At 34.7% G+C, this 24,874-nt stretch overlaps 3 protein-coding genes and 1 long non-coding RNA gene across 4 annotated transcripts; 1 reads left to right on the top strand and 3 right to left on the bottom strand.

The window, feature by feature from the left end:
* Positions 1-720: 720 nt before the first annotated feature.
* On the bottom strand, positions 721-1,854 carry LOC144419830 (uncharacterized). The gene is made up of 2 exons (XR_013474291.1): positions 1,588-1,854; positions 721-859 (listed from the first exon to the last, which is right to left on the bottom strand). It is a non-coding gene; the product is annotated as an uncharacterized LOC144419830 (long non-coding RNA).
* Positions 1,855-2,845: 991 nt separating this feature from the next.
* Positions 2,846-11,509, top strand: LOC120335699 (exostosin-2-like). Its single transcript, XM_039403279.2, has 9 exons — positions 2,846-3,672; positions 3,755-3,890; positions 4,409-4,651; positions 5,517-5,700; positions 6,359-6,560; positions 7,095-7,191; positions 7,613-7,779; positions 8,400-8,585; positions 9,070-11,509. The coding sequence occupies exons 1-9, from the start codon at positions 2,882-2,884 to the stop codon at positions 9,206-9,208; spliced, it is 2,145 nt and encodes a 714-aa protein (XP_039259213.2). The 5' UTR covers positions 2,846-2,881; the 3' UTR covers positions 9,209-11,509.
* Positions 11,510-11,964: 455 nt separating this feature from the next.
* On the bottom strand, positions 11,965-15,062 carry LOC120336185 (uncharacterized). Its single transcript, XM_039403797.2, has 3 exons — positions 14,926-15,062; positions 13,754-14,335; positions 11,965-12,748 (listed from the first exon to the last, which is right to left on the bottom strand). The coding sequence occupies exons 1-3, from the start codon at positions 15,005-15,007 to the stop codon at positions 12,144-12,146; spliced, it is 1,269 nt and encodes a 422-aa protein (XP_039259731.2). The 5' UTR covers positions 15,008-15,062; the 3' UTR covers positions 11,965-12,143.
* A 5-nt stretch (positions 15,063-15,067) lies between these two features.
* On the bottom strand, positions 15,068-21,257 carry LOC120335973 (uncharacterized). Its single transcript, XM_078119244.1, has 6 exons — positions 21,125-21,257; positions 20,236-20,619; positions 18,846-19,055; positions 18,046-18,636; positions 16,899-17,483; positions 15,068-16,157 (listed from the first exon to the last, which is right to left on the bottom strand). The coding sequence occupies exons 1-6, from the start codon at positions 21,189-21,191 to the stop codon at positions 15,508-15,510; spliced, it is 2,487 nt and encodes an 828-aa protein (XP_077975370.1). The 5' UTR covers positions 21,192-21,257; the 3' UTR covers positions 15,068-15,507.
* Between the last annotated feature and the right edge of the window lie 3,617 nt (positions 21,258-24,874).

Genomic DNA, 24,874 nt, shown 5'->3' on the forward strand with positions numbered 1-24,874 from the left:
AAGCGAGGCGTAATATTGCGACTTTGTGATCTGAAAGGAATGTATCACACACTTTACAGTAATTATAAATTATATCTGAAAAATAAAGCACATCAAAAATGTATTTTTAAAAAACAATTGGTTTTATCTGCAGATACTAGGTTGATATTGAGATTGACCATTTCAATGCTAAATTTTCTTTAGTCAAAAGGCACACTTGATTTGCAAAAATTTGTGAATGCGCACAGTACACCAATTTGTCTAATGTTTTGATTCCATAGGCAGGAGGTTGTGGATCGGTGCTGCTCAGGATGGGATATTTTTGCCTCTAAATGCATATTACGTGTTTCACATGAATCCATCGTGCTCAGATTCGACTGTTTTCAAGGTCTGAAGGCTCCAACAGCCTTATTTTATGGGTACACAAGAGAATTTTCAGTGTGGCATGCATGGGTCAGTTGGAGTCACTAACCTCAAGATATCTATGAGCAAGGATAAGATAACCTGGAAGTAACATTCCATAATTTAGAGTAAAAAATGTATCTGCCTCCACAGCCCTCTCAAATGAAAGATGATGCCTCGGGGGTAATTTCTATCAAATATTTTACAGTATTATGGTTCTAGTGAAAAGGGGTGTAGGCGGCTTTTTTTTAAAGTGTGGTAGGTCTAGTCGAAAGACACATTAAATGTTTATGCTAACAACTGCGAATTAATATTGCAACGCATACAAGTTATCAGAATTTGTTGAAATGGTCCTGCCTTTTGCCTTTCTTCAAAATCCTCCCTTTTTTTCACTATTCTCTTCTTCTCTGGGGATGGCGAAAATTCAAATATCGATGGGACATGTAAGCAGCTGATAATGGGTTATCTTCCCTTTTTCCTGAAAATAAATTAAACACTAATCATCATTTGACAGTGCCAAGTTTGTGTATCAGATCAGTAATAAATTACCTGCTAACTAACAAAACAATCAGACAACACCTTCTGACCATTAATGAAGATTTCTTTCAATTTAAAACGCAACTATGCCTACCAATGTGGTTAGTTTTTAGGATAGAATTTATCTGTGGTTGGGGACAGATTACAAGGTGCAACATCGTACGATTACCATTCTATGTCGGGATTAGTTAGCCAGTTATTTGTTTTAGAAGCATGGACTTGATGGTGGGGGATGTCGTAATCGACCAGCGGTCGTGTGAACCACCCTTAGTGGGAGGAGAGCTGCAATCCCCTCGCACATAACTATCCCCGCATGGGATTGGAACCTGTGAAAATCCCAGGGGGATCAGAGATGTGGTGGCGAGCGTATTCTCAGATAGAGAATTCAATTGAATTCTGGTTATTTTTTGCATTTGCACTGGCGTTAAACTTTAGTTTTTTCACACTTAATAATAGATTACCTGCTAACTAGGGAAACAATACCTTATGGCAATTATTGATTAATACCTTACATGAGTCAAGTCTGCAAGTAGGCCCTTACACGAGTCAAGTCTGCAAGTAGGCCTACGCCTAAGCCTCCCAATATCAGTAGTTTGTTATCTGCTTTCCATTGAAATGAGGGAGCTTATGAATATTTAAAAAAATTGATAACGGCACATCATGACTCACCATCAACGAAGTACTGTCCGCAAACAGTGAAACACAAGTAAGATGGCTTCTGGACTTGACACCAAGCAGTCCTGCCAATAGATGATATCCACATTGCGCGACGTTCCGGATCTTTTGAAAACAGTGGAATATAGCTGAAGATCCATTTCGTTGTCTATACTATACGTACAGCCAGCGGAACAATACGAAATAACTATTTTCAACAGCCAAACAAAACGGAAACGTATATTCCGACTTGCAACTGACAGGAGCCAAATGGACGTTTTTGTTCTATTGCCGTCCAGTAACAAGGTCACGTGACCCGTGCAAGTCCTCTATATAGTGAAACATAGGGAGAATTTTCCGAGGTCAAAGGTCGGAGAAACGTTCATATCTCAGGAAGAAGTATTGTACAGAACGGTACAGAAGTACCACCACTGTGAAGTGTAAGGGAGTACAGTTCTGTTTTTTTGTTGGATTTTTATAAAATGAAAAAATATGGAAATATATAATATTAAATCAATAGTAGGAATTTATAAGTATTTTTTTCATAATATGCAGTACACATTACAGTTCAGTTTTAATATAATTATTCTACAAAAAAAAAACGTGAAAAAAATAAAGAAAATCTCACTTCTGCACTTTGTTAACTAAACGTCTCCCACCTGGAAGCTGAAAGGGGTTGTTTTCATTGTAGTGTTACTAAAACAGTACTCTCTAGTTTTTTTAGATTCATTGAAGATTGAGATAGAGAGTTTATTTCAATTTGTCAAACCAAGAAAACAATATACCACGTATGCCTGTATGTCAGTATGTGGAGCAGGAATAAAGAGTTATGTTCTGAAATGATTTTGTTTACGAGAAACGTTAGGTACAGATGTGGATGTCGAATTAATATACAAAACTACAAGGGATAAGGCCATAAGGGGCTGTAAAATCTGAAAATGTCGAAATCCAAGTGATTTATTCTACAATTTCAGAATTTAGTTTTGAATTTCAATATTTTAAAGTGGGAATTTTACATAATACAGACTATTTCAGTATTTGTAATACATAAATAGATAAATGTTAGTTTCTAATCATAAACAATGAATTCTGCAGAAAAGTCTGAAATTCAGTAGGAATTAATATTAAAATATTAGGCATGTTTTGCAGAATAGTTTTGAATTTTAATTGGTCATACTGCTGTACTGACATTACAGCATTAATAGCCTACTAATTAAGCATAACATAGATTTTGAGAAATTGAAAGCTAAAAACCATTTTAATGTTTTTTTGCTTATTTTCTTAAACTTATGTTTTTAGAAATTCTATCATGTATAGGGTAAAAAATGATTCTAGGAGTGTTAGGGGGGTCCGAGCAGTTTATGTTGCTGCCATTTTCACACTTTTGCTGTTTATAGTCATCTTATTATGGATCAGTTTCCCTTTGCGTCCACATAGTGAAGAATTGGAAAGGCGGAGGAAACTTAAACTAGACATGGCTGCGAATCTACCAGAAAAAGTTGTTACAAAATTCAATGCTTTGCCATCAGAAACTGGAGATCTGAATTGTCGTATGTACAGTTGCTTCAATGTGTATAAGTGCGACGGTCAAGCAAAAAATCAAAATAAAATATCGGTTTATTTGTATCCACTCGCGAAGTATGTGACTGAAACTGGTGATGAGCTGACGCCCTCTATTTCAAAGGAATTTTATGAACTGTATACTGCGATAGCCGACAGTGAATATTTCACTGATGATCCTAATAATGCTTGTCTCTTTATACCACCCGTGGATTTACTCAATCAAAATAATTTGAATGTGAAAGATGTTGCACAAGTGCTTTCCTCATTACCTTATTGGAATGAAGGAGCAAATCACATACTTTTTAATATGGTGCCAGGAAGCTACCCAGAATTCAACACTGTATTGGATGTACCACATGAGAAAGCTATTATCGCTGGTGGTGGATTTTCTCATTGGACGTATCGTCCCGAATACGACATCAGTATACCAGTGTTCAGTTCAGTCGTAAACAGCATAGACCTCGCTGAGAAACCCTTGAATCTTTTTCGTTCATGGCTACTGATTTCATCACAAACTAATATACACTCTGAGACTAGGTAAATTATTTTAATTGATTAGTTTTACTAATAACAATAAGTGAATATAAAAATACATGACAAAAATTATATTATTCCATAGATCCTTCTTGGGAAAGATTGAGTCTCAAGAACATGATGTACTTTTACTTGAGAAATGCAGAAATGTACCTGAAGATGTTTCATTACAATTACGAAGATGCAATAGTAATCAAATGAAACATGAAAAATATCCAGAGGTCGGTTATATGTTGAAAAATTTTGCTATCAATATTTTTAATGCATTTTCGAACAAGGATCTTATTATTGTTTTCACATTTTTTTTTGTTAAATATCGAGAAGGATTGTGCCCAATCCATCTATCTGGTTCTCGTCCATTTAGTTTGACTCATTAAAGTTGGGTCATCCTAATTGGATAGTTAAGTCTATATATAAGGTTTGTGGAAACAGCATTTGGCAGAAGTTAATTTACACTACCTCATCTGATTTATTTGAAATGAGGGTTGTGTTTTAAGGGTTGATGTAATTGGATGATATCACACTATGGGCTGATTTTTGCCGTGAGCATTGCATATTATGTAATTAAAAATTTGAAAATATTCTATAATATCCATTCAGTTTGATCCCCATTCATATTTATACTATACTCCTAAACAAGAATTTATTATTAATTGAAATTGTCAATAACTACAGATTAGAATCGTGACAACAGCTTTATTAATTAATGGAATACAAAAACATTCATATTGACATTCAGATCCTACAAGATGGTGTATTTTGTCTCATACTGAGAAGTGCTCGCCTCGGTCAATCTACGCTTTCAGATGTTTTGAAGGCAGGATGCATCCCTGTTTTCGCAACCGATGGTTACATCAAACCATTCTCAGAAGTTGTAGACTGGACTCGTGCTTCGGTTACAGTTCGTTATGAAGATTTACCCAATGTTGTCAATATTCTTAGGAAAATTTCACCAACTGAAGTGAAGTTGAAACAAAAAAGGGTTTGTTTTTATACTAATAATACAATCCATGAACTATTTTATGATCAGTTTTGTCTCAATGATGGTTTTTGAAGTTTCAATGATTATTTTTCAGATAGTTTAATTCTGTAGGGATATTAATTTTTTTTCTATATACGAGGCAAGTTTGAAATGGGTAATCTTGTTTGGAAATTGCGGGAAGTAGATTTTCTTCTGAATCCAACAGTTTAAAATTGATATTTTGTATATTAGCTCTAGAGTTATTTTTGTTTCAAATTCAGTGATGTTTATATGTGTTGTTATTTAAAAGTGCATAGAAAATTACAAACTGGAAGTACAAGGAATAATATAGGCCTACTTCCTACAAATTGGCTTTCGTGTCAGTAAAACATTTAAAAGTTTCCTATTTGGTCTAATATCCATTTAGCAACCTGAAGTCGGTTGTTATCATAGTTTGCAGACAACCGAGCGTCTGTGTACTATTATGAGTAAGAAAAGTTCTTAATGGCCACAGTTTTACTAGTCGATTTCCTGTTTGTGGGTTTAGGGTGATGGGATTAGGCTCAACTTAATGTTTGGAATGTCTGATGCTAAGATAGCTAGATCAACTTGCTAACCACTAGTCTATGTGTTATATTGGTCTATTAGATTGGTATATTTTTAAAATTAAGCAGCTATTTGTGCTGAATTGTGTTTCAGAACTGTTTGAATTGACAACAGTTTATTCGGTGTGTAGAAACAAAAAAAAATATGGTCAAAAAAATATTACAAAAATTTTGATTAGCGCTTACTAAGAATAAAAAATTAATGCATATTTGGGCCTGTTATTTATAATAATATTTAGGCTCAGAACCCCTTTGTGAAAGAATTTTTATTTAAATTTCAGGTAAAATGGATCTGGGACAACTATTTCAGTTCTATGTCTGCTATTGCATTGACGACACTTCGGGTTATAAACGACAGAATATTTACTCATAAAGCATTAAAATATGAAGATTGGAATGAACCTGTTGGATCAAAAAGCATTAAATCACCTTTGTTTCTACCTTTGATTTCACCAAAAGAGGACGGTAAGTGTCACAGATGTCTGTGAAAGATTAAAAGGGTTAAATCAGGGTGTTATTCTGTGAATACCTTGGGGATCATAATAAATTGATTAGAAAATTGACTATCTAAGGATATTAAAATAGCTGGATGAGTTTCAAAAGTAGTGATATTCAGATAATACAATTAATGCTGCTATTAATCCAATGCTTTTTATGCACATTCAACTTTGAACAAGGCTCTGTGCAAGCAGCGACTTCTACATAAGGAGCTAGGTTACTTAAGAAAGATCGGAATCTTTTTGGTTCCACTCCACATTGCTTACCCAATTTTTACACCCTGGAAGGCCCTTAATAATTTTAATTTTGTTATGAAGTCAGTTCTCAATATATCTTATTAAAGCAGGTCTGTTGTTTTTTAATCAGTAATTGTTCCAAGTATTCCCACTTCATTTAATACATCTGTGAGGGCCAAAAAGTATATTGTATATATAAATTCCCTCTGCAATTTAAAAAAAATTATAAGACTTTATGGACACTTTATAGATATTAATTTGCTACATAACAAAAAAATTTGAAGAATTATTAGAACCTAGTTTCCATGTGTTGTGTATAGGTTCCTTTCTTACATTTTTTGGCGATTGTTATAGTAATTTCACCTAATATTCATAAAATTAATTCACAGGTTTTACAGCAATAGTGCTGGCATATGATCGAATAGACAGTTTATATCAAGTTGTTTCTGCTATTGATAAAGTTCCAAGTTTAAAGAAGGTCATTGTGGTTTGGAACAATCAAAAGAAACCTCCCCCACCTAAAGAAGAATGGCCTGTTATCACTCGACCAGTTAAAGTAATAAGGACGACCTCAAACAAACTTAGTAACAGGTAGGAGGTCGTAGAACTTTTTTTTAAACTTTGGTTGCTAACTGTGTTATTGGGGTGTTAGATCGTTTTCATAAAATGTTGTTATTGTTGGAGTTGTTGTTAATAAATCACTTCTCTACACAATTAATGGACCAATTGGTTTCAAGTTTACAGTACAGATGATGGAGATTCGAGATTACATTTTTTACAAATTTTTCTGAACGTTCGGTAGATATACCAATATCCCACTCTTAATTTTGTAGGTTTTTCTATTTAGATTTCACATCTTTGTACAATTCCTTAAACAATTCGCTGGAATTTCGATCACATTACTCATATGACTTCATGTTTTTTCATGTTATTGCTCCCTTGTTTTTATACAAGCCAGTCTAAGTATTGGCGATCTACGGAATCAAATTGTAATAAACCCCTGTTGTCGAAGGAGAGAATTTATCATAATAGATACAGTGGAAGTCGTTTCTAGAGATAATGGCTGTGAAGGTCTAATGACTCATATGACAGTAATTTAATCTCCTTATCCAACTATATTTGTAGATTTTATCCATTTGCTGACATAGAAACAGAAGCCATACTTGCAATTGATGATGACATTGTAATGCTGACTGCTGATGAGATAGAATATGGATATCAGGTAATATGGTTTGGGATTAAATGTATGAAAATTTTACCTCAGAAGCTCGCATATTTCAAAACATTTTACAGAATTTAAATTTTATTTTTGTAAAAAAGGCTATTTTTTTTGGTCAGAGTAGTAGACAATGAATGTGTGACAAACTTCACAGTATAAAATTATGGATTGAAGTTGCTCTTATTCTAATCTGATTCTAGGAAGTGGGTGTAATAAAAATGGGATATCATTTTTAATTTAATTTGCTATTTAATCCAAATTCTAGGACTAGCTTCTGAGTGAGAAATCTATATATTTGATCATTGATTGATTTTAAATAATTATATTGGAAATGTGTGAATTTTCCTATTTTCCGATGAAATTATTCCATCAAGTGAGTCTATATAATTTTATAGTTTCTAATTTATCACTAATCACTACCCAGGTTTGGAGAGAGTTTCCTGATAGATTGGTAGGTTTTCCACCCAGACTACATCTGTGGGATGAAAATGGCCATCTCAAGTATGAATCGGAATGGACAAATGATGTATCGATTGTATTAACTGGTGCTGCATTCTATCATAAATACTTCAACCATTTGTTCTGGAATAAGTAAGTTGTAGAAATATCTATGTAAAAATACAGATTATTCGATTCAACATTTCTAGTTTCGGAATAAGAATTATGATCGACATTTGAGTTGTGTGCGAAATTGATATTTTTTAACTGTTTATAATACGAGAACATTTTTAAACTTTTCATTGTGTGTTAACTTAATAGCCTTTTAGTGGTTTAACTACAGTTTAAGGCCAATCTTTACAAGGAAGGTGAAATTCGTCTTTAAGCTATTAGAAATTTCCTAATACAATCTGTCCATTTGGGGAGAGAATGTAACTTTTGGTATTTCAATATATTTAAACAAACTTTTTTTTAAATTACGATACTATTCGCAAAATTGTATAAACATCTGTAAATGCTCGGTAATTGAATTTTATAAAATATTGATTGAGTACTCGAAAATTTTTGCTTCGGATTATATAAAATTATTGGTACTCTTGAAGTATGCAACCGGAACCGGAACCTGGTACACAACCTGAGTTGGGGTTGTGCGCCATCTTGGTGCAAATACTTCAGGAGATCCAAATTATCTATGTCCACTGACGCATTTGGTATGGTTGAGTGTTTTTGGCTGTGACAATGTTGATTTCAATCTTTGTTTAATACATCATTAGGATGCCAGATGGAATTCGAGATTTTGTTGATGATCACATGAATTGTGAGGATATTGCTATGAATTTCTTGATCAGCAATTATACAGGAAAAGCCCCGATCAAAGTGACTCCCAGAAAGAAATTCAAATGTTCAGAATGTCTAACTGGAGGAAGTTTATCACTTGAACAATCTCACATGGTGGAAAGGTAAACTCTTATTTCAATCTATTTCATGCTGAGAGATGAAGCTATTATTCAAATATTTGAATATGTGCAAATTTTCACAGTCAATTGGAGTCAAAAAGTCCTATTATATTAGAGTCTAGATTTTTGTCAGCTGAAGTTGGATTGGAATTAATATACAGACTGCATGGATAAAGGACTTCAATTTTATGAAAACTATCTGAGATAATATTTTTGAATATGGAATATTGAATACATTTAAATTGAATCATGTATAGAAGAGAAATTTGCAGAGTCTTTGTGAATTTGTTATTGCAGAAAAGTCAGGATAAAGGTTGTTTTGACATAGAAGTGAAAATGAAAAACATTCTGAATTATTCTCATACTTTGTATCAGATATGTACAATTTGGAATGTATTCGAATGTTTGATTCATTTCGCTCATCGCTGTCCATAGGTTAGTTTTGTAAAAAAAAGTTCTCTTTGTTTAATTGAAATATATTTTCCAGGTCGACCTGCATGAATCATTTCATGGAAGTATATGGAACATTGCCGTTGAAAACTGTTAATTTTAGAGCAGATCCTGTCCTTTACATGGATGAATTTCCTGATCGATTAAAAGCATTTCCAGATATGGGTTCCTTGTAACATACTTCATTCCATTATATAACTGAATAGAGCATTCGTAAAAGCAAAAGATGCTTGTGTTATTTACCAGATCTAATGAGTAAAATTTTGATTTCTCCTCTCGATTTCTGTGCCAATGGCTTTGCTTTTAGCAAAGATCGGGATCTTTAAAGTGCATGTCGTAAATTATTCATTCGCGCAAATTAAGTTACATTATATTAGGTTCATTCAAGTTTGCATTTTCACTTTTACATAGCTATTTTAAACATACTATGTGTTTGACAGTTCTGAAATATAATTTGTACTAAACTTTCTTAGAAAATTGGGCGCTCCAGAAGTGTGTGTACCAATATGGAGGTAACTAATTTTGTTCGCCTACTTTACATCAAGTTGTGTAAAGTGACTAAAAGCTATGGGCAGGGGGGTATATTCACTTGGCTAACACATACAGTCTCCGAACGTGTAATAGAACTAAAATAAGAAAAAAATCGGAATAAGCCTAACCTGGTACACACACTATGGAAGTACCGAAAATTATAATTAATCTCATTGAAGCACATCCCAACCCCTCAGAGATTTATTTTTATTGGACTGGTGTAGATTCGAACCCAGGGGCCAGGATCTTATTCAATTTTATCCACTGCCTATGTTTACTTAATATATCAGCGAAACGGTGCAGAAATTTCAGTTTGCACTTTTTTTTTTCATCATGTTTTATTTTGTTCAATGCCATCATCATATTTTGCTTTATTGAATACCAGCATATTCGACTATTGCCTTCCATGGAGGATGAACTGATTGTATTTTTTCATGTTCTTTCTTTGATCTCTTTGTATTTATTGGTTACTTTTGTTTTCTGTAGTTTATATTTTTAAAAGCAGTTATTAAGTGAGTCGTGATGCCTGTACCGTACAGCGGTATCTGAATATCCCCTGAATTTTGTTTGTTTGTGAATTTTTTGAATTATTCCCTCTAGTAGTAAAATCCTAATATATGTCCAACCTCAAAAATTTGACACAAATGTATATTTTGCTACGATTATGACAAAATTCGGACGAGAAAAACAAATACAGGGTGTCCAAAAAGTTTCGCCCGATTTCATAGCAATACCAATTGCAAATTTGAATAAATTTTGTTGTATGATAAATGGGGACTATGACATCCACCACTATAACATCCAACATCTATAACATCCAATTAGATACAGGCTGACTATTAATCTTTTTTATAATTAAGAAAAAATAACATTTGATTATAAAGACTTTATAATTGGGCGAATCTTTTTGGACACCCTGTAGATTCATCAATTTGTACTATCAAAAAATCTTCATTATCGATGGTTTCACGTTTGGTTGAACCCAATTTTTGAATGTCCAAATAACATATTCTTATTTGTCAGAGTAATTGTCTGTTACTAAAGTAGACCATGGCTGGATCATCAAAGAACATGAACCAGACTGTAAAGGTGGATGTTCACTTCATTACTTACTAGTAGTGTTTGATTTCCGTATGAATTTCTTCATTTTATCTGTAGCTTACTGCATCATGTATTCAGTTTCATGTTATATTATTTGTTTGGTCTCTTTTTTATATTCCATACATTATTATAGTACCTTTGTAGTACAATTTTATATGATTTTCATTTCTTTGTTGATTCAAATAGTGTTCTCTGCTACTCCAATTGATTTTGATCTTCTTATGTCACCTTCTGGCTAAATATTTGACTATTTCTTTAAAATAACTTTTCTTATTGGTCAATAATTTCAGCATTGTTTTGTCATAATAGTTGGGTAACGTTTGTACAACTATGTCTCATGTTCCTTATGTAGCAATTTTGAACTTCACTATATTTCTCTGCATTCGGATTTTTGTGACTCACTATTTTTTGGAGATACTACTTAAATTTCAGTATTATTTGTCGTAATGTGTAATGTAGCACTCTCTCTAGCTAGCAATTTCGAACTTCGATATTTTTCTTTGCCCTAGGTTTTTTGTTACTAATTTCACTCAAATATGAGCGTGTTTTTTCATATGTAATTTTCCCCTTTTGTTAAAATATTGTTTATCTGTTAAAATATCTGTTTTCCTAAACTCGCTAAGACAAAGGATTAAACCATTCCAGGAATCTTTTTTACCAATGATTATTTATGGAATGGATATCTTTGTGCTGGGTTGAAAGTCCCCTCATAGGGTTGAATTACCAAGTTTTTTTATGTTACCTTCTATTTATTATATTCTGATTGTCTTTTTATATATCATCAGCATTATATGTACAATGTTAAGTTCAGCTTTGCCAAGCAATAAAATTTGTTGAAGTGTTAAGCAGGTGGTAATATTTCTGGAACCTCGTTCAGTTTAGCTTGGGATTCTTGATGTCACGGCAGTTGGCGAAATTGTCGTGGAAGGGCTTTTAAGTTCGGATCTATTCGCAGTAAGGTTGTTCACGTTGACGCTAGTCTATCCGATAGCGCAGGTCCATGCATCTGCAACGTACGTTTGTTTGATTATTCCATATCGTACGTGGACTGGTGAAGCCGTGGTTCGCCGTATGATTTAGCCGCCTTTATCAGGTTCCTTGTCCCCACCTCTGATTACCCTTTGTGGGTTCGAATCCCATGTGGGGATAGTTATGTGCAGGGGGACTGCTGGACTCTTCGCCACCATAGGGTGGTTCACGTAACCGCCGGTCGGTTACGGCTTCCTCCACCATCAAGTCCATGCTTTCGAAAACAAATACCTGCCTAACTAATCCCATACTCGACTTGAACTGGTAACCGGACGAAAGGCCGTGGTTCGCCATATGATTAAGCCGGCTTCCGGCCATGTAAATCCTATCCTATCTAGATTTGACGAGGATCCGACCCTGTAAATCACGCAATCAGACCCAGCGACACCTTCGGGCTACGGTATAAGGACATGTCTTGCATAAAGCACAATTTTTTATTACTGAGATTCTTTATTTGACTTTGTGAACAATAACATTACTTGGCGTCATATCTACCACGTCATCGATGGGGCATTTATTCGACAATGCAATATCTTGCATCTCTTCGATTGATAGTAGTCGTGCCCAAATACTAAAGTTTCGAATTCTTCCATTGAATGCTTTGTTTTTGTCGAAGCATCCACCAACACATCCTTGTCTTTGCCCGATGATTATTTTTCCCCCAGCCGGTATTTCCCCAAGTCCTTCAAATTGAATCTCCGCAACATAGTCTCCGTTGAGATAAGCGTAAACTTTCTTTGAAAACATGTTGTCGTATGCGAGGCAGAAACTGTATTCAGTATTCCCTTCCAATGCTAATTTTATACGATCATATATCCCCTTTACACCAACTTGCAGATAAGGGACGCCGTCTATAATTTCACCGATTGATGATATGAGGTCGATTTCATCTCCAGCAGCGTAAGTCCCAACAGTTCCTGGAACTGAACCATCATTTGCTGTTGTCACCCATGCACATATAGTCGCACTTCTCAAAGACGGTGCCGCGCCAGTGTATTCAACATAATGCACTGTCTTATCTGAATTTGCCAAAGTGAAGTCTGAACTTTTGCATTCTGGAATAAACATAATAACTTAGTACAATGCTAAATTTATTTCATTGTTGAATGTTGCTATTTTTATTGGACCTAAGGTGGCCATATGAATTGTATTGAAAAATCGGTGTTGTTGTCAAGACGAATTTTTAGTGCGGTACAAATTTATTTTCTTTATTACTTGGGGACCAGGAAATCCGATATATAACCCAAATTTAGGCTGTTTTATTTTTATTCATGGGAACATTATTTTTATTCTGTCAAGTGTGTCCGACTACGCCACAGCTGTTTGGGGGCGAGGGTCGAGCGACGAATTTTAGAGGTCGCGGTCGGCACACCAATTTCACACGAAGTTCGATATTTATTGAAACTAGTGCAAAACATAAATCTCACGATTTCGAATATGATCGGAGTAGCGGCGCTTTCGTAACAATGCGTTTTGATTGTTAGACCCGAGAAGTGGCGGGTTTTTTAAATCACCCGCGGGCCGCACAGAAGTATCAAGCGGGCCGTATGTTGTGCAGGCTAATCTTAGCGCCAAATCAAACCAAGTAGAGTTTACTTGGTTTGACTGTCGCTAAGATTAATTATTACTTATCGATCTTAAGATCGGTAAGTTTATTGATAGGTATTTGTCTGTATGTCTGTCTGTGTGTCTGTTAGATGCACGCGATATCTCACGAAAGCGAGATTGAATCTGCTCCAGATTTTGCATGTGTATTCATCTTATCTCGGACCAGAAGCCTATTGATTTTGGGCGAATTATGTCGTATAATTAGCGAGTTACAAGAGCGGATGAATCGAAACTGCAGTTTCTGTTTTGGGGGATCCCCTAACTATCGATCGATAAGTCTTCGGTTTCCAACCGATATTCTCGTTGTTTTTTTACTCTGTATTTTCATCTGTTCACCCGTGGTTTTTGATACATGGTAAACGATTTTGCATGAGTCATCAAACTATCAAACCCATTGCTTCACTTATAGCACACAGAATATTTTGAGAGTAATTCTAACTTCAAACTCTTACCTTCTTGCTGAATAAACTTTCCATACGGCTGAACGCTATCAAGCTGGATATCCACGATAGTGTCATCGGGACAAACATTGTTATTCATTATTGCCACAATTTCTTCATCGCTGAGTTTTCGTTCCCAGATCATAATACCACTGACTTTGCCTTTGTAGCCATCCATTGAATCGTTACGAGACTTCCCGATTAATAATTCGCCTCCACTTGGCAGCGCCTTCATGTTATTCATTATTAGTGGAGGGCCAGAATTTCCATTCAAGTTTCTGTAAATTTTTCCTTCTACGGTATCAAATATTTGGCAAGTCAGCAATCCTGAATTTGCAGGAAATTTCATATTCCGTATCACATTTCTTTGATCGCCGATATTCAAATGAATGTCGAATCCATCCTTTGATTTTACACCATAGTTGAGAAATGCATTTAACTGTTTGTCAGTGGAATAACTTTGCATGACACCAAGAACCAAACCATCGGTGTCAGCTTCAAAATATCTACATAAGGTGAAGACTGGCAGTTCAGGTAGGGTTCCAAGGTATCTAAGATAGCCTCCATCCAAATTGAATGAACTAGCGTTGCATTCTGAATTAAAATCATATAACTATTTCAAGATTCGTAATCCTTGTAAAATTAAAAATCCAGAAGCTCCAGGTTGTTAATAATGATAAACACACAATGCGTCTAACGTTACTCGTCTATTTTTATTCAAATTTTTTTCTAGGGTCGGACTTACTGAATAGGTAATATCCGAGTAAAGTCAAGAGGAACCAACCAACGAAAGCCTGAAATCGGTGCAAAATTGAGGGAATTTTGTAACACTGTTAGCGTCATATAATACCGACTGCATAATTTCTTTTTCTCAAGTGTTTTTTAAATGTTTTGGCTATACCACAGTCCACAGCAAGATATTTTTGAATAGTATATATAGTTTGTTATGACAATAAATAGCTAGATGCGATTTAGTGGTAAGCATTAAATTACATGAATTGACATTATTAATACGTTTCCTCGCAAGAAAATGGTATACATCGCTGCCACGTGTCTCTTTCATATATATGAGAACTAGTACATTGATGTGTAGCGAGTTACTTGATATATATTTACTTACTTATTATGAATCTATGCCAATCAAACAAATTTTTACCAAAAAAATAAATCTACAGCTCACTTACCTTTAGCAAATGAAGAGTCCACGTAAAAACTTAGCACAAACGCCACCAAAAACAGCGCTTCACAAGTTTTGGCACCCATCATCTTGAATATTGCTAGTTCGACTACTTTTCAGTCACGTTTTATTACTATATTTATCTTTTAGATTGCTTGCTTTTGCTGCGATATATTCTCATGTTTTATATAAAAATGTATTTCCTGGGGCTATTATAACTAATATGAGCAAAACATCGAATAAAAGCAGTGAGGTATTTTCATGTGAGAACGTTGTAATTTCAAACATCTTATTAAAGTAATATAATTGAAAAGGCTTCAGAATGGAGTCAATTATTGTATTTGGAGATGAAAATATACCAAATCCTTTTCTTTGCAATACTAGTGTCCGGTGTGAACATTTGATATTACTCGAGCCTCAGAAAGGGCATTTGTAATCATAAGAACTGATTTAACTCGTAATTGTCAAATAGAAATGAAATAGTACGTTACTAAATTTAGTGCGGGATTACATAAATGGACTGGATAAAATGAGATAAGATATACAAGTGCAATCCTTTTTTGGTGTTGTATTGCAGACCAGTATTATTTTATGATATACTATAAAATTGCTGTGGCAGCTGTGTTACAATTTCTTTTTTAAGTCGTCGAAAGATTGCATTACCCTTTCCCAAATCTACAACATGGTCTGAAGGGCACTGGTTTGAGTCAACCATATTTCTAATTTCTTCTTCTGATAGCATTCTTGTCCAGATATTGAAATTTCGAATCCTGCCTTTATATGCCTTTGCTGCATCAAAGCATCCCCCTAAACATCCTTGTCTTTGTCCAATGATAATTTTTCCGCCTCCGGGCATCTTGCCGATTTTGTCAAACTGGATTTTTGTCACAAAAACACCATTGACATAGGTTTTTACGGTGTTTGAAAAGACGAAATCACCAACAAGACAAATTTGATATTCCTCATTTTTACGCAATGACACTGGTATTGTTCGAAATTGGCCTTTTGCTCCAAGCGCGAAAGAAGTAATCCCATTGATAATTTTTCCTTCAGCTATGTTGACATCAACGTTATATCCGACTGTGTATGACCCTATAGCTCCACGGATCGCACCTTCAGAGTCAGTTGTCAGCCACATGCAAAAAGTTGCCGTTTCAAGTGCCGGTGCCGTCTTGATGTATTCGACATATTCAACTCTTCCGTCAGAATTGCTGAAAACGTAGTCTGATGCAATACATGCTGAAGTAGTTAACGAAACAAGAAGAAAATTTCAATTTGAAAATCCATGGCAGCTATAATATTTTATAAATATTACTCTTTATAACAGATGGTAGTATGTTTTGATGTGAAAATTATCCATGATACAATACCATATTTTTGAAGCAAAACCGGGACGGCGCGGATCGGACAAGCCAACTTTGGTTCGATTCAAGAGGCTTAGTAATAGTTTAAACGTTTTCCATATCATTGTGGGTAGATTACGGGCATAAAAATTAGCTGTAATTCCTATTAAAATATACTCTATTGGTCTTTGCTCTCGTCTAAATAATGGAAATCGTTCAACAAAAACTTGCACTTTGTTTCCGGCATTTTGATGATTCAACGACAGAACAGTTGGATGTTAAATTAACGCATGGTTCATACTTCATATCATAACTTTGACATAAAAAGTTTTTTTATTCTATTTGAATTTGTGAAATGAGACGCAAATCAGTGGTAAATCGCTGCCTCCGTTAGAAAAACAATTTTGTAATAGTATCAAATAGAAAAATTATTCATGACTGTCATATTGCAAAACCGGGACATTTAAGTCTAACGGCGGGACAGCGGAAAAACTTGCTAAAACCGGGAACTATGGTAAGTCTAATTCTAATTGAAAAATTTGTCTTTGATCGAAGAGTGAAAGGCCATAAATACGTCATTTAGGATATGCAATTTAATTGAATATCATATATAAATGTATATATTAAAGATATATACTTCTCGTCGGCATAATGATTCCGTGCGGTTGAACATTGCTAAGTTTGATATCAACAATGGCGTCATCGGGATACAGATTCGATTCGTGCATGCCCATGATTTCTTCGTCTCTTAAAATCCTTCCCCAAATCATCATATTTTTCATTCTACCTCTGTAATTGGGAAGAGATTCATCCGAAATTGCACCATATTGAAGTTTTCCTCCTGCTGGAAATTTCTTTAAACTATCAAACGTTTTTGTTTGTGTTCTGCCCCCATTGAAGTAAAGCTGTACTGTCTTTGATTCAGAATCAAATACAATGCAAATGAATACCTCCGTACGACTTGGGAACTTGATCGGAGTTGTCCAGTGTTGCCCCCCTATATGTATATGGAGATCTGCACCAGTATACGTTCGTTGACCATAGGTTAAGAAAGTCTTTGGATCATCCTCTGTAGAGTAACTTTGAGTGACACCAAGAAAATATTCTTTATAATTCATTTCGACATACTGACATGTAGTAAGTTGTGAAAGCTCGGGCAATGTTCCCAAACAACTAATATGACTTTTTATTCCGTCGAAGTAAAAGGTTTTTGCTGTTCGCTCTGAAAAAATAAAATAGTTTTACTCAAAAAGTAAACTATTGATATGTATCTCTGGCCAAAAACTATTACGTATTAATCAACTACATATGTTTGTTTTTCCAAGGAGGTAAAATTCACTTATGAGTGAATATTTTAATTTGATTTGTGAGCACCACTGAAATGTTAATAAAGGAGCCGTAAATCAAAGCCGTAACTCTATTGAACCCTTTTACAATTATTCCGTTGAACAAATAATATTATAATTATATAAATATAAACAATGAAGTGATAGCTAATATGCTAAATTTTAGGCGCAATAATATGACTTCATATCAAGTAATAACACTGTGTTTAACCAGGTTAACTGCGTTTTATTGAAGCAAGTCCAATATTTTATTTTAACATACCTTAACATCAAAAACGTCAAATCGAATATCACAATAAGCTAATTTCGTGAGTACGATGCGTATTTTGTGCTGCTTTTATCAAAGATTCGCCAAATGGTTTATATTATGATAGGATCATGTTCATACTAGAAATACATTCATAATATTGGAAAAGAAATTTTAGTTTTCATTCTTACTTCCATACTGGATCACATCTCCGTGTTTTTCAACGCTTTCTGGGTGGATAGTAACAATAGCGTCTCCGGGACAAAGATTTGACTTGAACATGTCTGCTATTTCGCTGTCTTCTAGTCTTCTTTTCCATATCATGAAATTTCTCACTTTGCCTCGGTACCCAGGTAGATTGATATCAGGCGAGTTGCCTATAAATAATATCCCTCCGCCAGGAACTGGTGGCTGAATGTCGAACTTTTTTGTAAATATTGCCATTCCACTCATGTATAACCGGGCTTTTTTTGATACCATATCGATATTTTGACAGGCAAATATCTCTTTGTTGCGTGGCAATGACAACGGGATTAGAAAACTTTGAATTTTTCCTCCCATATGTACATCTATGATGTTTCTGTTTGAGGTTTTCTTGCCATAAAAAAGCATTGCATTTTTGTTTGATGTGGTAGAGTAACCTCGCAACACACCATTGGTATGACCGTCTGAATTAGTTCCCATATATTGACACATGGTGAAATTCGTTAAGTCTGGCAATGTACCCTTATATTGAAGATACCCGCCTGTTCCGGGGAAATAATAAGAAGAGGATGTACATTCTGTAATGAAGACTATATTTTAGCTTACGAAAATATCAGTCAATTTAAACAAAAAATATATGATAATTAGAGATTTCAGATTCTCTTCAAAGTACTCATTAAGGTATTTACTGGTAGTTTGCTTCATAAGTCCTAATTCTTGCTGTAAAACACTGGAATTACAAATATTAGAGTAACTTTTCGTAAGACAGAAAGGTACGTAATTCCACCTAGTTTTTCTGCACCGAAAGAGCCGTGAAGTTGAACATTTCCGCGATGCATCTTAATAATAGCATCATCAGGACAGAAACCTGATTTGTAAATAACACGAATTTCATTTGACGTGAGTTTTCTCGCCCACATCATGATATTTCTCATAGAACCCTGATATCCTGGGAGAGTTTTGTCTCTGGATTTTCCGAGCAATAGTTCACCACCACCTGAAATTGTCATGGAAAAATGTGTTTAGGAAATATACCAAATACGGAAAAATGTGAATATACATAGCAATATTTTACAATAAATATATTCAGTAAATAATAAAGAAATTTCGGTGTTACTTTGGTATGCGATATCACTAGTTCAAGTGTTATCAGTCGTATACCAAATTGACACGAATTGTGGTGCCAGGTAGAGCTAAGATCTGAAGTCCGAGCCCGACCCGCCCAGCAATTTGAGCCGGGTCGGGCCTGAAATGTCAATCATTACGTTCGGGTCGGGCTTCTCTATCGCTGACTATTTTTTAAATGAAGTTTTTTGGCCACGAGAGACCGTGGTCTGCAAAAAAACAGAAGTTGCCTCATAAACACAACACATACTGTACTAAACTCTTGCAATGACAATTCAAAGAACTACTAAATAAAATATGAAATTTCTAGTTTGCTTCAGGCTTGGTACTGCAAATTCAGTTAATTAATCGGGTTTGGGTCGGGTTCAATACCCACAGGTCTGAATCTGGTCGGGCTTGAATTTTTAGGCCCGATCTTATCTCTAGGGCCAGGCACTTCTTATAGCGTTTAATCTCATAACAGCAATCTCATATAATTCAGATCGTAATTCTATGAAAAAAAATCACTGAGATCGCATACCAAAGTAGCACCGAATTCCTTCTCGAAAAACATACCACACTTGTCAGTTAAAGCAACTAATAGCAACATCGCATATCAATAAATACGAATATGCCACTTTTCAAGGTATTTGAGTTTGCTTGAACTAACAGCCGTGATCTACCCTCAAATCTGTTTACAGTAATGAGTAGTGTCATCATTCAAGTTAGATTTCTAATGTCGTTAGGTTAATTATGTTCCCCATATTTTTTTTATTTTAGGGAGGAGTGAGGGGTGTTCCAAATTTAGGGGGTGGTGGATATTTTGCTATTAGTGATAAAGCTATTTGTAATTTATAAAAATGTGTTATGTATTTGACTGATCATCTTCAATGGCATACGTGCCACTTTCCTGAATATAAAAATGCAATTTATTTACGTTATTAAGTATGGTGTCATACCTGAAATTTTTTTTTTTTGAAAATTATGGAGTGTTTGAAACTTTAGGGGATGCATAGGGAAATCACTCTTAGGTATAAAATAAAGTTTCAGTTGTTTTCAAATAACTTTCAAACCTGGTATCGGATCCAATTTTTTGAAGTGAATTACGCTTATTTGTCTTCCATCCAAAAATACCGTTTGAGTTTTTTCTCTTGTGTCTATTACAACGCACCAAAGCATTTCTGAATAAGGCTTTCCACGTCTAGCTTCTTTGATTATTTTCTCGTTTCCAAGGAGATGGATATGCATTTCTGCACCGGTTTCGGTCATTTTCCCAAACTGTAACATCGCCTTTGGATTCTTTTCTGTTGAATAACTTCGTAATACTCCAATTACGTGACCGATGGAATTTCTTTGCACATATTGACAAGAAGAAAATTCCACGAGTCTTGGCAAGGTACCAAGATAATTTATGTAGGAGTCAGGTCCAAGGAAATTGAATGAACTTGTCACACATTCTGTTGATAGAAGACGATTATGTGTTATACGTTAAACTTTTTGGGTAAATATGCCATTACATGAGCTTTTATATAAAACCGCAAAACAATACATGGTGAATTATGTATTTCAAACACATATTTTGCATGCTTATCATTTTGCTTTTGAATGCTTAAAATCAGGGCTGGATTGGCCATTAAGCAATATATAGGCTGTCCATGAAGTCTTAAAAGGATTTAAAAATGGAATTTATCGATACCATATATTGTTTTGGCCCTCAAAGATGTATTAAATGAAGTAAAAATACTTAAACAATTACTGATTAAAGTATAAAATCTCTAAGACATAAAGCTATAAAATAAATATATATATATATGATTTAAATATTACGATTACTGTATTTTTTTTCAAAACAACATTTTTAGATTCAGCACCATTAAAATAGGCTGTTTGAGCTATAATAAAGTTTGTTCATTATTGTGTTGTAGACACAAATATTTAAAAACATTTCACAAAAAATCTTACTTTCTGACATGGAAAGTCTGGTCCAGCATAATATACAGAAAAGTATTGCAAATTTCTTCATTTTCATTTCTCATTGCAGAAATTGCTGCAGTGATCGATATCTTAGCAAAGTCACCTACAAAACACAATTTTTCTAAATTTCATAAAACCACTCACGGGCCATTTTCTGTCACACCGGAGGCTGTTATGACTACCTTGGATAACTTAACTGTCTATATTAAAAGTGCAGATAACAAACCGAGATTAAATTGTTTACTAAAAACAGATTATAGATAACAGTTACTTCAAACTACTTGTAATTGTTTGGTAGATACCTGTTTGTACGAAAATCAAGCAATTATTTTTTTAATTAAGTTAATATTCAATCCAAACTGCAAACAAAAATAAATACATACCAAAGGCCAACTGTCTGCAAGTTTTGAATTCAAAATAACGCAGTATATATAGAGTGTCCATAAAGTCTTAAAAATTGCAAAAGGCATTTATCTATACCATATATTGTTTTTGCCTTCACAGATGTATTAAATGAAGTAAAAATACTTGAACAATTACTGATTGAAAACCAACAAACCTGGTTTGAGATTTATGGACACCCTGTATTTATAATATATATATATATGAAAGGATGAGGTTGAAATTTTAGAATGGAAATATCATGTCTAATTTACCTTGGTCAATTTATTTTTGAAATTAGCTTATGATTTAAATTGGTTATCTTGTCACGTAGGTTGGTAGCTAAAGACAGTTGAAAACTTTTTCATGGCTATTAAGTTTTCTTTCTCACCTATTTTATCTTGTAAATGCCCCTAATTTGTCAAAGATTTGGGTGCAACTTCTTAAATAAGCCTCTTGAGATTGGGCAAGTCCAGACTGGATCGGAATGGTGCAGTATTGCGCCACGAAAATGGGGTCGATGCTTGATTATACATACACAAACAAACAATTTGACTAACGGAAGCATTGCGTACAAATAATAATGGTTCATTCTTGATTCAGTCGAATTCTGCATCAGTATTGTAATATATCTAGCTGCAGTACAGCCCAGTATCTTAGTCAACGCGTGTTTGCTTATTCTTTACCCCCGAAAGTGGCTTGACGATGCAACATATAGTTGCGAAAGCGTTTAAAATTTGATTTACACTTTTTTCATATAATTTCTCAAAACTAAAAGAATTTTTGTGAAAAGTTTTGCGCCATTTTGAGAAAAAATAAAATGACTAGAAATATAGTTTCTTCCAAGCTTTTACTCTCATTTTAGCGCGATGGTTGAGAGAACAGGTCGCACTCGTTACATTCTAGTTAAAAAGCCATGCTGCGATAAACTTTTCAGCACTCGTTAGATGTCGGTACTGTGCCAGGGTAAAATGAAGTATTCCGTTTAATGCGCGCGAAATCGTGAACTTGAATTTCGTTGACACAAAATGTTCAATTGTACACGTAGTGAACCGTAAGTAAGGTAACTTTTATCAAACAAAATAACTATTAATACTGTTACCCCCATTTCTGGTCCACTCTGTATATTTTACGTCAAATTCGTTGATGATGAAATGGAAGATTTCATTTCTACGTTTTTTCTGTCTTAGTTCGGAAGAATGTATTTTTATAGGGAGGATATCGTTCCATATCTTAGGAAGACAATGTGTTTTGCGTGATCAAATTTATCTTTGGAAAGGGAACTGATTTTACGAAAAGGGCCTCATTCCAGGGGCTCTGGTCAAGTTACTTTACAGTTTACTCGGACAGACTAATAATAGTTCGACATGCATAGACATGACAGTTTGGAATTTACATTCGTCCTGGTTTGTTTTATAGTGAGCATTGCAATTATATTTCAAATTATTTTTAGTATTAGCCTATCTATGTCCGTTCTCAAATTCGCATGGCCAGTGACATTCGCCAAATCGCGACTTGAACATATCTCTAAACAGTTAAGCTCTTGATCCTCTACCAGCGCAGTTTCAAAGTACTTTTATATGTATGTGCCCATAATCTTAAATGATGAATTTGTTTCTTTTGGCTTGCACGTCTAGGCTTTATTCTCGATTCAGAAACAGTTTCCCGTTGATGGATCGATGTTCGAGCGTCGCCGGCACTCTTTAATCTTTTATTATGTCTTCCAAAACCCTTCAACCTGAGTCGCCCCTACAGTTTTCGTTGTTCGGCGTACCGTATGTCGTCGGACGATAATTAGGTTATGATGCTAAGTCAGACAATACACGAGACAAAGGTGATATTGTAAATGAATGGAACATTTTATATAGAAGAAGTTTCCAAGTACGATGAATGCCGATACTTTATTGTTGTTGCGGAGCATAATAGCACAACTGCGAACGGGGTAACAGTTAGCAGCCATTTGTAATACAATTCGAAAACATAAGTACAGGACAAAGTGTGAGAGAAAACGAACTAGACGATTTATTCATAATCAAAATTTGAGCCTTGTACGTTTATGGTACTTAGCGAAAGCTGAGCTAGCAATTTTGACTGGTTTTCTATCATGACGTTAGGTTTCACAAATATCGCTACATTGAAGATATTGGTTGCAGAGTAAACAGGACTTCATAAATTGTGTTGTGCAGAATTAACCAGCAAGCTTACGTATGCAAGCATATTCGTTTAGTGATGCTAATCAAGGCTTATACAAAGTCAAGGGCATACTTCAGAATACTCAGAATGGTCGTCGGAAAAATCTCGAGCGAAGTTCACACAAGGGTTTATGGAGTAGTAGTACAACCGGTTTAAATAATCTGACCTCCACCTTAATATGCTGTGATAAGCTTGAATAATCACTAACTCTTCATCCAAAATGTATTTTTTTATCAAATAAAAGAATTAGCCTGGCGTATTGATTCATTTATTTTTCGTTTAACTGAGTAATTTAGAAATTGTAGAATATCGGAAATAAAGTAAGCTAGGGGTCCACCTTTGATATCGACATTCCAACTGAGGTAAGAACTTCGTGATTTCGTTACGTTTTCGACTGGCTTAGGTTTTATTTGGCAATGGCGCTATCCACGAAAAGATAATTTTTCCAGACATGAAAACATTTTGTATATATTTAGTCGCGCAGAGAAGACCTCAGTATCATATTTCTTTATTTCGATAGCGCGTAAGAAGGGTGAAATCGAGCCAGACGGCAATCCTTCCGTTTGGTATCTGTATTCGAATTGAAGTTATCGTCAATTTTTCTAACATCCTATTGTAATTATACATACTAACTTTCGTGGGTATGGTATCTACTATAAGCTTGTCACTTGATCGGCCGTACTAGGATATCCTTCCAATCAGTATCCTACGTTTGGCCAAGACTTCCGAAATTCAGCATATCTTGTTTCAGTGTTGGTTCAACCGCAACAAATCGGCGTTTCTCTTATCTAGTCAAATCCATATGGGCGCTATAATACCTTGAAAGGAAATATCAGAGAAACTTGAGACGTCGTTCATCTGTAATTAATTACCGTGGTTGATGACGTAATTATTTGTCTACCTGGTTGTTATTTTTGGAGAGATATTTTAGGGATCAGAATAATTTTTGTGATGCTATGATTATTTGTTTAAAATATATTAAAAAATTCATAGTTTATTTAAACTGATTTTATAATTTTCTAACGGTTTTTGTTTTATGGCTGTACTCCCGTAGTATGTCTACCAGGTTAGGGTTAGGCCATAATTTTATTCCGATTTTCCTTATTTTAGTTCTATTACGAGTTCGGGGACTGTCTGTGTTAGCAAAGTGAATATACCCTCTTC

The sequence above is a fragment of the Styela clava genome, chromosome 2 (genome assembly GCF_964204865.1).
Source record: "Styela clava chromosome 2, kaStyClav1.hap1.2, whole genome shotgun sequence".
NCBI classification, from domain to species: domain Eukaryota; kingdom Metazoa; phylum Chordata; class Ascidiacea; order Stolidobranchia; family Styelidae; genus Styela; species Styela clava.

What these genes read in the sequence shown, in the direction of transcription:
- LOC120335699 (XM_039403279.2), top strand. Translation starts at nt 2,882, where the DNA reads ATGTATAGGGTAAAAAATGATTCTAGGAGTGTTAGGGGGGTCCGAGCA. An exon ending in TGAAGTTGAAACAAAAAAGG is followed by an intron (nt 4,652 to 5,516) that starts GTTTGTTTTTAT and finishes TTTAAATTTCAG; the next exon opens with GTAAAATGGATCTGGGACAA. An exon ending in CAATCTCACATGGTGGAAAG is followed by an intron (nt 8,586 to 9,069) that starts GTAAACTCTTAT and finishes TATATTTTCCAG; the next exon opens with GTCGACCTGCATGAATCATT.
- LOC120336185 (XM_039403797.2), bottom strand. Translation starts at nt 15,007, where the DNA reads ATGATGGGTGCCAAAACTTGTGAAGCGCTGTTTTTGGTGGCGTTTGTG. An exon ending in GGACTCTTCATTTGCTAAAG is followed by an intron (nt 14,336 to 14,925) that starts GTAAGTGAGCTG and finishes ATTTTAATTCAG; the next exon opens with AATGCAACGCTAGTTCATTC. An exon ending in AAAGTTTATTCAGCAAGAAG is followed by an intron (nt 12,749 to 13,753) that starts GTAAGAGTTTGA and finishes TGTTTATTCCAG; the next exon opens with AATGCAAAAGTTCAGACTTC.
- LOC120335973 (XM_078119244.1), bottom strand. Translation starts at nt 21,191, where the DNA reads ATGAAAATGAAGAAATTTGCAATACTTTTCTGTATATTATGCTGGACC. An exon ending in CAGACTTTCCATGTCAGAAA is followed by an intron (nt 20,620 to 21,124) that starts GTAAGATTTTTT and finishes TTCTATCAACAG; the next exon opens with AATGTGTGACAAGTTCATTC. An exon ending in AATCATTATGCCGACGAGAA is followed by an intron (nt 16,158 to 16,898) that starts GTATATATCTTT and finishes TAACTACTTCAG; the next exon opens with CATGTATTGCATCAGACTAC.